The sequence below is a fragment of the Struthio camelus genome, chromosome 6 (genome assembly GCF_040807025.1).
Source record: "Struthio camelus isolate bStrCam1 chromosome 6, bStrCam1.hap1, whole genome shotgun sequence".
NCBI lineage: Eukaryota > Metazoa > Chordata > Aves > Struthioniformes > Struthionidae > Struthio > Struthio camelus.
In genome coordinates this window covers 37,623,046-37,639,238 of record NC_090947.1, presented here as the reverse complement: position 1 = coordinate 37,639,238, position 16,193 = coordinate 37,623,046, and the positions used below count along the sequence as shown (strand labels likewise).

The 16,193-nt window shown below is 39.2% G+C and overlaps 1 protein-coding gene across 8 annotated transcripts in view; it reads right to left on the bottom strand.

Annotated features, from left to right (window-relative positions):
- The window catches only part of SLC35F5 (solute carrier family 35 member F5), a 31,579-nt gene extending 18,549 nt beyond the window's left edge, over window positions 1-13,030 (bottom strand). The window contains exons 1-8 of one of the 8 annotated variants that reach the window (XM_068949183.1): window positions 12,323-12,673; window positions 10,858-10,997; window positions 10,348-10,393; window positions 10,106-10,176; window positions 7,884-7,956; window positions 3,986-4,127; window positions 2,678-2,821; window positions 284-346 (exon numbers count right to left, since the gene is read on the bottom strand). In XM_068949183.1, coding sequence (XP_068805284.1) covers window positions 284-346; window positions 2,678-2,821; window positions 3,986-4,120 — 342 coding nt within the window. In that variant the 5' untranslated portion in view covers window positions 4,121-4,127; window positions 7,884-7,956; window positions 10,106-10,176; ... (1 more) ...; window positions 10,858-10,997; window positions 12,323-12,673. Of the gene's footprint in view, window positions 1-283; window positions 347-2,677; window positions 2,822-3,985; window positions 4,128-7,883; window positions 7,957-10,105; window positions 10,180-10,347; window positions 10,394-10,857; window positions 10,998-11,493; window positions 11,577-12,322; window positions 12,689-12,890 lie in introns of those variants that run through there. The other 7 variants (XM_068949178.1, XM_068949180.1, XM_068949184.1 and 4 more) reach the window with 7 other exon arrangements.
- Between the last annotated feature and the right edge of the window lie 3,163 nt (window positions 13,031-16,193).

Genomic DNA, 16,193 nt, shown 5'->3' with positions numbered 1-16,193 from the left:
TTCCCTCCCACAGTCAAACCATGACAGAAACATTCAAGTAAATATGTTATTGAGCTGAGAACTTCTATTTCTAATATTAAGTAATGACATTATTCACAACGCTTATTACTACTATAGAAGTTAATTATTTTCAGTCATTGTGTTGAAAGCAAAGCTAAACTAATCCCATTTGCTGAAAGCTGTTACATTTAAGTGGACAATATTTTTAAAACAAGAAGGTGGTAGGTATAACGGTGTGTTATATCACTACAAAGCATTAACATTTGCAAACTACGGAACTTACCAGAGAACTGTTTACAGCGTTGTCTGTTGCACAGGCAGCAAAATAACCTTCAGCATCTGCAAACTAATTATAGAACCTTAAATGTAATGATCTATTAAGACAAACAGTTATTAGTAACTGAAACATTTTCGAGAACATGCCTTCTTTAATACCTTTTGCCATAATTCTGTCGCCATCTGCCCCCCAACATATCCTCAAAAAACAAGAAGGCTTAGAAGTTCAGTAAATAACTTCAATTAAGTAATTCCCTGTCCCTCTTGAAGAATCCCAGTGGCTTCAACTGCCTATCCATGTCTCAGTGCAGGATCAGGCTGCTGGAATGCCAAAAAATGTAAAATGCAGCCTTAGCAATACATGCTAGAAATACACTTCACTAAACTATTGTGCACGTATTACAACAGCACTCTTGATTGTTCATTTAATTGAGGAAAGGTTCCTTCATACAAAAACCTGGAACTCTGCCTTAGTTTTAACAAGGCTTAAATTAGGGTGAGTTCAAGTACCGTACTTTTCTTCTTACTTTCTGCATCCTAACAAGCACGGCCAGCCCTATTCCCTGACCGGCAGCTTGCTGTTCTGCCATGCTTGTAGGAAAGCTATTAAATAAAGCTTAATTAAAGGGGATTAAACTAAGGTAAGAGAATTCAAATACACAACCATTATCGAAACAGCAACAAAAAAATTATAAACATATCATCTTTGCTCTAGGCTAACAAACATAATGCATTTTAAAAGCAGATATAATAATTATACAGCTGAGTATTTAACTAAGCTCTTTAAAAAAGAAAATCTCTGCCTTATTTCAAAATGCACACAACAGCCCTTTCTTGCATCGTTCTTTCAAAATATGCTGGCATCAGAATTAATGGCTATTTCCCATGGAATTAGAAAAATTATTGAAAAAAATATATATATATATTTTTTTACAGCATTAGAAAGAAATAGGATTCCAATATTAGCCTCATAAGCGCCACACACGCACGTGACAGATACAGCACTCTTATTCACAGCTGGCCAGTTAATACAGAGGATCACATTACCTCTTTGCGACAGCACTGTACTGGATTCAGCTGGTCAATGTAATCCCTACCTCTGCTCTCAGCAATAGCCCCTCATTCTACCAGTCTGCTCAGATTGATTCTCCCTAGTTCACTGACAGCTACATCTGCATGTATTTGGCTTACATGGCATTAGTTTAGTAAAGCTGATCAATTTAACTGCTCTGTATAACTCATCATCCTTTAGCACTTCCCTTTAGCTACCGTTTGTCATTATTGCCGATAAAGAATCTGTAAATTCCGTTTATTTCCAGATTACCTATCCAACTCCTAAAGAGTGTCAAGCCTAACACACGGGCCATGCCACCCACAGACATTTGATATCAAAGACTGAATGACTAAAAATTATTCTGAGATGTCAGTAAATTTGAAATAACATTTTGTGTGTGATATAAGACTCTTTTGTTTTTAATACAGAAGGCTGCGTGCTACTTTATAACTGCAATGTTACACGACATTAAGCCAAATGATTTTTGAGCATGTTATACCTACGACTGTCACTATCAATGAAACACGAGATACAGAAGGAGTAAAGCCAGTTCCTTCCATATAAGCTATTTTCTATAAAGACATGCTGATTAACAGCATGCTCTTGGATCATCTCTTTAGTTATTTTAATGTGGGATTAGTATCAGACTAAATGCCTTACTGCTTCCTGAGCCCTGCTGTTTAGCATTCCAAAACACTGGCACAGAACAAGTACTCTTCCGGACATCTCTAAGTTACTTGGAAAAAGTATCTACTTCTGTGACATGGCAATAATTCCAGGCACCAGCACAAAACATGCCTAGGTCTAGGATGGACAATTTAAAGCCATTCATGCGCATGAAGTCCATCAAAAATACAATATGAACAGCAAAAATATAATTCTATCACCCTTTCCTAAATATGATTTTAAAAAAGATCAAAACCTCTCAGCACGCAATGCAGAGTTCTTCCACAGACAAAAAAAGTCACCAACTAAAATGTTTGCATGCCAATTCCACTGCTTACAGGTGTTGGTGAGGTAAAAGAAAACAGACCACAGGCAGCAGTAAGGCTCAGAGGCTTCTTCGGCAACTGTCCAAGATAAACTATAGGTCTAGATGGGTCAAGGCCTGGCCCAGTAGAGCATTTATTATGATTCCTGCTGTATTTCATATTGCTTTTCCATTTTCTCTCCCTCACAAGACTACTACAACAATCACCTTTGCCTGTGTTGTGATTCAGCCTTTATGAAACCATTATTTCACAAGTATCTGAAGTTCATCTGTCTCTATTCCCTCCTACTTCATTTTAAATTATTCTATACGTGCTTCCACAAAGATCATAACATTTATGAAGTTAAAATACTTACAAAAGCTGCATGCCTTCCACGAAACCCACGTGTACACTGTTGCCTCCATGGTTTCCAAACAATAAATCCCAAGAGATATAGAACAAACATGGATGTTTTTGCAAAAGTACTGAAAAAAGGTTTGTTGTACTTTGTAAAAACATACTGCGGAAAGAAAATAATTACAGTATCCAAAATTACCAATTAGGTGAGAATTCAAAAAATGAACAGTTTTATTTAAGTACACAGTCCAGAATAGCCTGGTTCCTAAAATCAGGACGCCACAATTATTGGCATGTATGACCAAAAGAGACAAGCGGCCCCACCTATTCTGCTGGTGCCCTCTCCCAAGCCATCTTCAACACCAACAAGAAGGCACTGAACCATTTTTTAAGATATTCTGCCACCAGGGAAAAACTATTTTTCACTTCTATTTAAACAGGCAACATATTGATACGCTATAGAACTAAAAGCGTTCACTTACATGCAGACTACATTTACATACAAATATTACACATAAAAGACCACTTTTGTAAGCAATAGCATAGTAGTCATAACTGAAAGTAAAAAAGGGGTTTAGTTCTTGATTAAATAGCATTTCAGGATAGGTAGTATTTCCACTAACTCACTGAGAAAAAAGCTAATGTAATGGTAGCATGTTACACAAACATTTTTACACGCTGACTGATATAGAACATAGCTACTTAATGACAGTTCAGAAATCTGAACTTGACAAAAATGTATCAAAACCCCTCAATTTTCCTTGCCAAAGCTCTGCTTTAAGACCTAAAATTTAACATGAAGTAAATACTAGATTAGTTTTATGATGGTAAATATACAAATCAGATTATAACATAAACTTGTCTGCAATTACATGGATTAACCCAATGACTCCTTAGTCCTCTGGTCCTGGATTTGCAAGTGTTCTGAACTACAATCTACCATACTACCTAGCTTTAATGCTACCACTCATTTACTACTTCTTGGGAAAAGCCTGTGCGTTATTTTAATCAATATGGCAATAAGCAAGGGACCTCGCTAACTATAGTAAACACTTGAAAGCTAATAAATACTTGAAGCTAATAAACCAGTGACTCCTTCCATCTTGAAGCAACAGTCACTGGGTTGTGCTTGTCCGTAACTTCTAGCGTACACAGGTTACTTCCGTAATCTGAAGGATGTTGTTTTCCTCCTCCTCCCCTCCCATACTGAAAAGAACGCTGAACGCTACCCTAAATACTTACTGAGTTTTTGAAATACTATAATCCTCCCGGATTTTCTCTTATACAGGCTTTTATTTTCTTTCAAGATGCATAGAACAATACTTACAGAAGTGAGTTCTGAAGAGGCAACCCATATCACATCAACAAGAAGAAGAATGACAATTCCAAGAGCCATTCGCCTACGTTGAGTGGATGAATTGCTCTGGGAGCTCATTCGATTCATGATAAAAACCCACACCATTTGTGACCTATTCAATATTAAAAAAGGAATAAAAACAAAAGATTAAAAGAGAAACAGTGAGGGTAGGAAGGATCAAGTGTTTCACATATTAAAAATGGACCCAACATGCCAAGAAACATACACTTACGTTTGTTAAAAGCAGATCTTTAATTGAGCCGGCATGAGATTTTCAGAGACATTAGCGATGACTAAAAAGTAAATCTAGACTTTTCAGAAGTATATCAACTTCGAAGCAAGATTGCCATTGAAATAAGCAAAACTAGGTAAAGCATGCAATGCCTTTTTGGAAATTCCATACTGTAAGTTTGGTAAATTTTGAGATTACTGCATTTCAGTAAATTCAGATACTCTGAGCCTACAGCAGGAATTAGTCTGATGTGTTGTGTTGAACACAACTCCACTAAAGGCAATCAGAAACTTACATGTTTAAACTTCAGCATTAGTCAAATATTTCTGAAGACATAGCAACGCATTTGGGTAATTTACTATCACTACAAGCGTTGGGCAAAACACCCCTTTCCCTCTCAACAGCAAAGAATATTTAACTGTAACCTTACGAAATTACACTGCATGTGCCCTTGAACTTATACCACAAGATTTATATATCTATCTGGTAATTTATGAAGCACCGGCATGCATCGATTCTAATGAAAAGTCTTTTAAGCTAACAGTAAGACACAATATATGCAACAGAAAGCTTTGCCTATTAAAAAAATCCCAAACAATCCGATCATAAATGTGACTGTGCACCTGGTATGTTACATAGGCATAATCAGTTAAGAACACTTCACATTCTGAGAAACTAAAACAGAAAAGTAGGTTTGTACCTAGGGTATCTTTGTACAAGAGTATCTTATAGCAGTCTTACAGAAGTCATGCACACTCGCCAGAAATTACAGCATAAACAAACTCAGATTCTGACATGCACACCCCCCATCACCATTTTCATATATGCACCTCACAGCCTTTAGAAGTCCTTGTTCAAGGCAGTACTAGAAAGGTCTCAATTTAAGCAATTCTGGCGAATTATCAGAAAAGCATGGCTAGATTTAAAGGCTTAGAGCAAACTCTGATCTTACATACTGAAAGAGTACACTGTTCAAAAAAAAATCTGAAAATATGACTTATACTGCAAAAATGCAAATGAGGTAGAAGACTATCTACAGTTACTAGTAAAAATGTACAAAGGAGATGTGCATTATAGCAGCGTGCAAAAAGATCATGACCAATTTTCCTTCCCTCTCTTTCAGTAGGCACAGTACCTCTGCTTTATTCAATGAACACAGTAAATAAAAGAGAATAGACTTGATATTGTTTGTGTCGGCCTAAAAAAAAGGCACATCTTGACTTTAGAGGCAACAGCAACACCTGTACTAAAAACAGGTATTAACATTTACTGAAAGCACTGAAGTTATGCTACGAGATCATTAAAGGACTTTCCAAAAAAACAAGAAAGGAAAGGCAAACTATCTTATTTTTTTTGTTTTCGTTTTTTTTTTTTTTTAAATGGAGGGGCAGGACTTAAAACACTAGCAAGATTTTTTCAAAGACTAATTAGTTCTATTCCAAACAACTGCTAATCATAAGAATGCATGTAGGTCTGGCATGCTCACATTCACTATGGCTACTAGAAGGGGATTCAAATTCATGATACAGCTAGAATCTATAGTCTCATGTCTTTAAGGCTGCTCTTTAGAAAACCTAAATTCAGGAAGACCTTCAGTTTTATGATTAAAAAAGTTTCATTTGAAATTTATATTTATAAATTCATTTATATTTATAAATTTAGACAGGTGAGAGACTTGCTTTGCTAATACAGTTAGGTCAATTTAAATTACACTTATAATTTCTGCTGCACACACCAATATGCAATCATTTATTATCCTGTCATTATTTACAAACTATTTATGAAGGAGACTGTCCTGCAATGTCTTCGGAGAGGAAGTCGTTGCATGATTTTTTTCAGTACAGACCAGCTCGCTCTTTAGACTAACGATTCAAATTTTTAGATATGCACAAGTGCTTTAGAGATCACCACACTGTTTTCTACCTTTGACTCATTCCTCTCCTTTGCTGTACAGTCTCTTTCATATACAAATCTTGCCACCTTTTCCTTCTCTGCATTTCAAACAGCTTCTTTCCAAAGATCAACAGACAGAGCTATTGAAGTATAATGGTATCACTAGAGCTATGCTGATTTTTTCCATGTGTGGGCCTCAGTTCTGGATAATTAATCCACTTTGCTTATAAAATGGGGCGCTTGACAAAAGAAAGGCTTGTAAGTAGGTAGGAACAAGGTTATGAAAGATTTGGCAAGGAATAGTAATTTTTATTTGATATGGAGGAAAGAAGAAAACACTTGCTCTCAAAGAATAATTACGGATATTATCTTGAGCTTGAATAAGCTAGCAAAAGGTTGTAGTACTTGAAAGCTTGTGTGGGTTTTTTTCCAGTTTTTGTAAGTTGGTCTAACAGATACCACACATTTCTCTGTACAAACTTTGCCTCCATTTTATTATGATTACTAATACTATGATTTATTATGTTACTACAGACTACTAAGTTATGTTACCTATACACCCTACAAGCCAATCACACATTTGCGTGATGCACAGCCCAAACAGAATTTGTACACGGGAAAGTTCCAAAGGAACGAGAAGGAAGAAATCTCCTTCCTTCTCAGACTGCAGTGTGATATACGAACAGATGTAAGGTACACTAGAAATGGAAACTGCTCTAGCCTTTCATCACTGATGCGTTGTGAGGTAAGAGAGGGTAGCGGTAGATAGAGACAGGGAAGGAATCATAGCGGCCTGATCTGTTTGACTTTTCTGCATTACATGCCCAACTCCTCTTTTCACACCATATACTGCTTCAAAGCATACAGCACATACAGACTGTTCATGAAGATTTTGTACATTTTGTAGTTACTTAAGACTGTATTCAACCTGTCTACGTTAGACTCCTACAAATTCCTTGCATTAGGATCCCTCAGTGGGAGGGAAGTAAAGGACGACAGAATCTCAAGTACTTCACAGATAAGAGTTTATATATGAAGTTGTTCAGCGTACAATGTACATGTTGCACTGTTTCTTTTTTATCTATGATCAGCAGATTAAAAAAAACAATTAAAAAGGCCATACTCATGCCTCAGAACTTAAAAAAAGCATTACAGTAACATCTGCTATTATTTGCTCATCTGACTGCAAAGCGTCCGGTTAATGTTTCTACGTGCCTAATATAGCCTATTTCTTGTTTTTTCCACAACAAGGGAAAAAAGCTTACAACAAAAGGGGGACTTGTACAGGCGGCAAGAAGTACCTTCAAGTTATTAGTTGACTCAAAAAAAAAAAAATTACTAAAGTAGTAATACTAAATGCCTATAATGTTACTTTGAATTGGTGTTCTTTCATAAGAAAGTCTTTTTTTAAATATCTGATCTTTCACATCTAACTCACAATTTACCAAAATAAAGCAATGCAAAGCAACAGAACCCTATTGAAGCTTATGTAGTAATATAGTAAGTTTTAAGACAAAACTAAAGCTTGTAAAAGTTCGTGCAGAACGTAGAGACCGACAGAAACTATATTTTGGGAAGTTTTAAACAGCCATGCCATCCCACTTACTGATAAAATGCCAGTATAATTAACTTGTAACAAAATAAACCCCACAGTTCTTTATATATGGCTCCTGCACATTGATAGCAATATGCTCTGATAAAAATGAACATAGAAGGAACAGGACTTATTTTTCTTATACATACCTTCCACAATAATTTCAAAACAAAAAAAAAATCTAGCAAACTTCACACCTCATGTCAAAGTGAAGACAATCTCCTAAAAAAAAAAAAAAGTGATATATAAACATATCACATTTATCTTTGCAAAACGTTTTTTTAAATTTCAAAAGCAAAGAGCATCTTCTACAGCTCAAGTCCTAGATGTTAAAGACATACAGATATAGAACCTTAACAAAGTGGTCCACGTCAAAAATGCTAGCAGGACAACACTGAAGTCCAAGGGAACAGGATCATTTATCTATCTCCTTGCTATGTCAAAGAACACAGTCCTTTTCTCATTAATTAAATAGAAGAGGCTCACATGGAAATGCAGAAGCTGATGAAGTTACATACTTATTTTTTTAAAGCTATAGGAAGGAAGAAAAGGTATGCAGCCTTCCTAATAAAACAGAAATAACCGTTTTCTTAAGCCTGCATTCCTAAGTAAACAATGTAAATGTTAATAAGAATAGAGGATAGAGCATTTAGGCTCTTTGCCCTTAGAATAACCTAGAAAGATGAAATACTTCTATATTATTCCTGGTGCAAGTCCAATACCTTTCCTTAATTTGATGCAGTATCAAAAAACAAACAAAAAAACCCAACGACTTATATAAAACTGTTTTTTAAAGACTCAGATGCTGTAAAGACACTCAACACCCCCACCTCCATTTCTTAATTGTTATACAGGGGAATAAACACTACACATGAGGAAATGAGAAAAATCATTACATTAGACCAATCAGGCATCCATCTAATCAGCCACTATTTGTCAGTTCAGATACTGGTAAATATATAAGGCTCTAAAAAGAGGTACAAAAACCCTGCAACTGATGACCAAGAGTAATAAAGCCATAAGTTTATTGCTCAGAAGGGCTAGAAGTTCTCTCTCTTCTTTCTTACTCATGAAAGTCTCTAATCCTTTTGAACTCTGCTAAGCGTGTTGTTTTAAGGCTATGCTGTATCAACAGGAGTCATATGCTATATTAATAAGTCACAAATTAATTGTACAGAGGTAGCAGCAAGGACAAAAAATAAATGTTTTTCCTAAATTTTGCCTCTGATTACCTGTCAATCATGGTTAAAAGTTTATACACTGTGAATAGGAGGTGAAAGTTAATCTAATTTAAAATAAGTGAAAAGTATCGGTTTAAGAGGTGGATTATAAAGATGGATCATGTAAGCCTATGATTCAGACCTAAAGTTATAACAAATTCACCCCCGACTGAACTTGTCAAAGTTTATGCATTGCTTAGTTCCAGCCCTTTGCCACGCAGAGTTTAGTGAACAACTAAAGGTAGGTATGAAGATTTTGAAAACTCAGTTTGAAAACACAGATGTGCTTATCCGTTTTGTACATCACATACCCTATGCTCACTGCACATTCTGCTTCAGTTTATTCAGCTCAGTGTCCTTATATATATATAGTAGCTGCTGTTATATTTTCCTCACATTAACAACATAATTGGAGATTAAGATCCGTACTTCAGAAAATCAAGACCATGCATAGCTTGATCAGTTTGTGCATGCCTAATGTAGACACCCAGAAGATGAAACCATAATATGTTAATAAATAAAAGGCAAAAAGTTCGTTAAAATTCTTCTCACTGTCCATACTAAACTGAGTATCACTAAGATACTCAATTTTCAGCCCTACTTAATTCACATTAGCTATATTCACGTAACTAGGTGTAGAATTTGCATCTAAATTCAGTTATTAGGCAAAACATGATGTTACCATCTATCAGGGTATGGACTTACTGTGGCCTATAGCCCTCAGTGGAGCTGCCCAGACAGAACTCTGCTCAATCCTTATTGTCAATAATAAACCAATTTCAGGATAAGAAATTCCAATTACGCAAGACATTTCCCTCAAAGAACATGGCTTTATAATTACAGACATGTAATTCATCAAGTACACACAGATCTATGGTAAATTTAAGCTATGAGAAGACACGCATGCCAAAATAAAAATGTCGATTTTCAAGTCAATACAACCTTCTACTAAACATAGTAGAAAGTTTACCTATGTTTGCCTTTTGTTTCCATTATTTGGAAACATGCTTTCCACATATTGAAACTTTTAACATATAGGTTGAAATTAGACATTTGGAGGAATATTAATTTAAAAGGTGTTTCTCAGCACCATTAAAATTGTCAATAAATAGCATGGAGTGGTTTTTTTTTTTGCCTTTTTTTTGTTTTACCATTTTAACTGTGTTAGAGTTGGGGCTGTCATCTTGTAGAACCATTTTTCAGCCAGTTACGTGAAGATCTTCTGCTGAAAATAAACAAACAAACAAGAAAAACTCTTAACATTCCTTTTCATGACATTGTATTTTTTTTTAAAAAAATTACCATATTCTAGATCATTTTGAGTCACCATTTTTATCTTTTTGGAGTAGCATAAATTAAAAAGTCTCACTAGTTGTCTAGAACGTGTGCTCACCTAGCTGATGACAGTGTAGTCAACAGGCTGAGTTGATTCTCCAACTCTGAAAGATAAAACTTTATTTTAGTATAACGAGCATGCAAGAAGTTACTTCTGAGGACAGGATGTACAATTCCACAGTTGATACTTAATGTACAATCCTATTTCTGTAGCAAATGTTTCTTTACAGATTATCACCTTTTCATTTTAAAAGTTTAACACTAAAAGGGAAAATTATAATAAGTTCAAAAAATATGAAATAACTTTTGCTGCATTGATGATTAGGGAACTATCGCTATGAGTAAAGGAACTACCAAATCATTGCAACATAGGGTCATTGCCTCTAGCTCCTTCATGCGAAGGAAGGAGAAAAAAACAAAACAAAACAATAATAAAAAAATCTACCTCATAACAAGAGGCCCTGAACAGCAGCTCAGTGAAAACCCACTGTGGTGCAAGTTAATCAACTTGAAATCCTTCCTTATGTTTACTCTAGACTATTTCACATACGATTTGAAAGAAACATACCAAGACAAGGTTTGTACGTAGAAGAAATAGCTTTACTTCTTCCAGTTATACCAGCTGCTCCAATAAGACAAGTTCTAGAGCACAAACCCCCTCCTTTAACATATATTGTCAGCAGGTGATTTGCATTTCATATGTGATTACTGATAAGATAAACAGAGGTTGTCTCAACTCTAATTGGAAAAAGACCGAAAGTAAACTGACGGATCATTTTTAGAGCCATCCTTCCAAATCTAGAAACGTACATTCAAGCAATGCTAGTTTAACACAACTCCGATTTCCACTCAACTTTCAAGAAGTATCGCTAGATGAGTATAAACACGAAAATCTTTGAAACAGATGGAAAGGTGAGCCTTACGCAACACGACAATCATAGTCGCTAAAGCCCTGTAATCTTTATTCACAGAAAGTTTCCTGTAGAATCCTACATAACGCAGCAAAGGATGCAAGGAAGGAAACTGAAGACAAATTTTTCACGCCAGTACTGAGTACTGCCGGCAGAGATCACCATTCCTAAGTAAATAAAAAGTTATGCAAGACCAAAATATGCATACAAAACACTTATTTTAGCAACAAAATAAGAAACTTTAGCTTCACATAAAGAGATGCTCTAGTAATCCACTAATATACAATACTTACTTGAAAACATTACAGTCATAACATCAAACTGCCATGGCACAACTGAATTCTGGTATCTAAGGAATAATAGGAACACTTGAGAAGTTCCCATTCAGCAGTGGCTCAGAAGGTTTTCTTTAAAAATATAGTTTTCTTATGCAGAAATAGAAATGTTTAACATTAATCTGTTACAAACTTGTTAACATTTACCAGGCAGTACAGAACCTAACCACAGACTTCTCAGGTTCATTCATACAGTATCCCAGTACAACTGCAACCCTTTTCGACATCAACACCTAATACCACAACAAATTAGAAACACAGTAGCTTCAAGCTGGCAGAGTGAAAGTTGACAACTGAGCTTGACCTTGCCCTCCTTCCCATGTTCCTCCAACAACATTAGAAGAAAATTTCTATTGATAAGCTTCCAAAAAATCTCTTTACACGCCATCACGTACAGAGCAACAGACACCTCACAGACATGCATAGCTGACACATTTAACGTTGGCTAAGAATTACAGGCACCACCTATTTACAGATGTCATCCACCTAATGCAACATCTAAACCGATTGCACTTTGTCACAGGATAAGCAGCCACTGATCTCTGATAAGAGCAGACACAACAGCCTTTATAGCTGCGCGTCACACTCGCATCTGAAAACTGAGCCTTCCAGGCACGCCAGAAATACACAAGAGACCTGCATTCACAAACACGCTTTCAGAGCCTAAACGGGATCTTCTCCTTCCTGCCTGCCTACAGACAGGAGAAAAGGGGAATATACTATATTTAGAGCATATACACTCGGGGCAGAGCAGCAGGAACAGTGCAAGAACAGGAAGTCGACAAACCTCGGGAGAAGTGGATGCCTGAGGAAAAAGCAACGTGACTCTTCAGCCCGAGGGAGGAAGAACGGGTCCCCTCCCCGCAGCCACACGGAAAACGTAAACTCTAGGTAAAAACACACGCTAAGCGCTGCAGACGGCGGAGGGGACGACACGAACGCGTGGGGGACCGACACGGGGCAGCGGCGAGTCCGCCACCCGCGAGGGCGCCGCAGGAGAGCGGCGCCTCGGGGCCCCCTCCCTCCGCCCCGGCCGCGGGCAGGAGCCCCCGCGCCGGACACAGACGCGCGCGGGGAGGGGACCGAGGCCTGGCGGGGGAAGGAGAGGACAAGGAGCGGCACAAGCTGCCCCCCCCCCGCCCACAGCCCTCTCCAGGCGCCGACACCGCCCGCGGCGCAGCTCCCCCTCACGGCGCAGGGCCGCAGCGCCCCGGGGCAGGCCGCGCACCGCCCAGGCGGGGTAGGGCGGGACCGGACCCGGGGCCGCCGCCGCAGCCCCCCTGCCGCCACACCCCGGGCCAGGGCTGACAGGCGCCACGGGGGCAGCGGCGCCGGCCCCGCCGCGGCGGAGGTACCTGAGCGCCGCGCTGGGGCCCGCAGCTCCGTCCGGCGGCGGTGGCGCCGCCCGCTACCCGCCCCGCCCCGCCCTCTAAGATGGAGGCGTGCGCCGCGCGCGGAGAATCCATCCCCGAGGCTGCGAGCGGGAGCCGGCACCGCCCCCTTCCTCCCTCCTTCCCTCCCTTCCCCCCGCCCCGCGGCTCGGCGCCGCCGGCGGGCCGGCTCGCCATCGAGCCTTTCGGGGAGCCGCTCGCCACCCCTGGCGGCTGCGGCCGTGGCGGGGGGGGCGGGGTCCCGCGGCCGCCGCGGGGGGGCGGGCGCCGCGTGACGTCACGGCCAGGCGGCAGTTGCGCGGAGCCAGTAACGGCCGCGTTTCCTGAGGGGCTGACGGGGCCAAACGCCCCCTCGGCGCCTTCCCCCTGCGGGCGCGGGGAGCCCCCTTGGGGGTTTAAAATACCGGGGCGGGGGGGACGCCTCACCTCAGGAATTACCGTTTCCCCCCGGGAAGTGGGTGTCTCCCGTAGCGGGGGGAGGAGCGGTGCGCGGAGCCCTAGCCGGAGGGAAAGAGCGTAAATAGCGGGATCCGTCTACGCGCAGCGGTGTAGCGCTTCCTACAACGCTGATGTATCTGCTCTCTTTTCTTTTTTCCATTTCAGTGATGTTTCAGCAGCTACGTTGGAGTTTTCAGCTCAAGCAGGCAAAATGTGTGGTAGACCCTTGGAGGCCAAAACAAACAACAAAAAAGTAGCTTTTAACATTTCTTGCGACTTTCATTCACCATAAAAAGCTTTTAAAAATTGTAGAGTCGTTTTCTTCCAGGCTGTGATCTGCGAGTAGGGAAGGTGAAGCTGAGCTGGGCGAGGAATGACTCGCAGGCCTGCAAAGTCGTAGTGTAAAGTCGGTGTCGGGCCCGAGTTGTGGGGAGTCCGGGGAGAGCCCAGGAGGATCCCACCTGGCACAGCACGAGTCTCGGGGCCTTGCTCGAAGCCTGGCGGAGGGAGGCTGACGAGGAGGCAGGTGGCTTCCTGATGTGCGGACATCTAATCTCGACAAATATTAGTTGTATGATGCTAGTGTTTGGGTAAGGAAGGTTCAGCAGAGCTTTGCCTTTCTGCTTTTGCTAACTGCAGTAGCGTTAAATGACGTGGGCCAGTTATGGATGGTAGCTTGATACCAGAGACAGTGCAGGTGCCTCTCTCAAGTTCTGCTGGCGTAATTCCCCTATAAAGGGCAGGGGGAACTTCCATTTATTTGTTTGGGTCAGCTCTTTAAAGGCAGTTTATAACACATGGGACAAAAGACCTCAGCAGGCCAGATTTTGGAAAAAATAAAAAGAATCCAAACTCTTTCTGTGAACCCTCGTGGTTAGGATGGCTGAATTCAGTGTATCAAGAACCTCTTGCCTTTGGAAAAACAAGTGGTAGTAAAACAGCTTTTTGTTTTGTTTTGTTTTGTCAGATCTAATGGTCATCTCCCTGTGGCTGGGTAGTTCTTTGTTACCCCAGGCAGAATAAGACTAATTATGGTCCTCAGCAGAAGCAGTCTTTAAGATCTAAATTGTCCATCTTTTAACAAGAGAAGGCATAGAATAGCTTTGATGGAAGGGAATTTCCTTGGACAGCAGAGTCATTACTGACCGTGTATACAGTCTCTTTCAAAGCAGTGTGAGGTGAGGGAGATAAGCTGGTCAAAAAAGAAAGGGAAAAAAGAAAACAGAGGAACGGCATACACACTAAGGAACTAGAGAATGGAGAAGTGAGATGGAGCTCAAAACTAGCATGTCATAAAGAGGGAACAAAGGAAAAAAAGAAGTGATGAAGAACCTTAAGAAATGTCCTAAAATACACTGAGATGGTGGAATTTTTGTTTCATAATTGCAGTAATCTTTGCAGTCTGTGATGCAAAATCTCACAGATTCAGGAAGTAGTAGCAATTAATTCTCAAAATAGACAACTACTTTATCAACACACTTTTTAGAATTGCATTTTTTTTAATTTTTAAGCATATGAACTTCATTAAAGCACAGTTACCTTAAGCTTAATTTTGAGAGGCATGAATTGTTGTCTAACCATCCTGCATTTTAAGGTAAACTAGCCTAGGCTTAGATGGGTTTGTAAAGTGAGGTTATTGTTTATTTTGGTTTTGTAGTCCATGTTAACTCCTCGTAGTTGCTATGGATTAGTATTTAAGAATTGAGCTTGTAATAGCAACACAATTATAACTGGTTATAACAACTAACACTTTGGCAATGATTCAGTTAAAAAAAAAAAACTAACATAAATAAAACTTATTGCAAAATTCAACTGTTACATGTCTGGGGAATCTGAGAGTGAAAGCTGCTAGGAAATGAGAGTAAGCCATGTATACAGCTGAGTGGAATGATCAATAACATTTAATTGCAATTAGGTTATATATATGTGCTATTCACCCCTATGAACTGTTGAAATAAAGCACGATATTTTGTGCTGCCTGCAAGTTAGTGATTAAAGAGATCTATGATCTGTTGCATAAAATAATCAGACATAACCTATTTTAAGTCTCTGAGGTGAGTGTTACTCTTTGACTTGAATTATTTCCTATATAAACTCATAAACTTCCTCATAAACTGGTTATGAGAAGTAGTAAAACGCAATCCCAGGCCTTGAGTGTTTATAGTCTAAACAATACAAGGAAATGCAGTGAATTGTGCTCTTTTTTGATGTAATCTGAGCCTATATTATACATTATTTTATATTGGTTTAGGGTGCCTCTGTCCTCACTGTCTTCTGCCTTCAAGTCAAAATATGCAATACGATGCTTTTGTATAAAATTTTGACCTTGCAGCTTTGTAAAGAGGTTCTAGGTTAAATGAGTTTGTCAGACAAAACTGCAGGAAAATAGCACTGCTCTTGAAATGGTACTTTGCGTTGATTTGAAGGCGCTGAAAGTTAAAGAAAATGAAACTACAAAAATATGTATGCACCTTACAGCATCGAGTTTTCTCTGGTCTTGCACATCCTTCCTTTAAGTATTTATACTAGGACTTGGCAAACTTTCATGGCTTATCCAAGGTCAGTCAGTTAATAAGTAGCAAAGCCAAAGAGTTATTACTACAGTACTCTGGTCTAGAAAGTACACATAACACCTGTTTATAGTGATAGCTAATGGTGCTTTTACAGAACAATAAATATTTTGAAAATTCATATCCATTATTTATATGAAAATAGGATGATTGTTCAACCTATATTAAAATCAAGCTGCATATATTTGTGTGAACAGGGAGAAGAAATAAGGCAAGAAGGAAGGTGCAGATCCTCAGCCTCTTCTAAAACTGTCTTAAG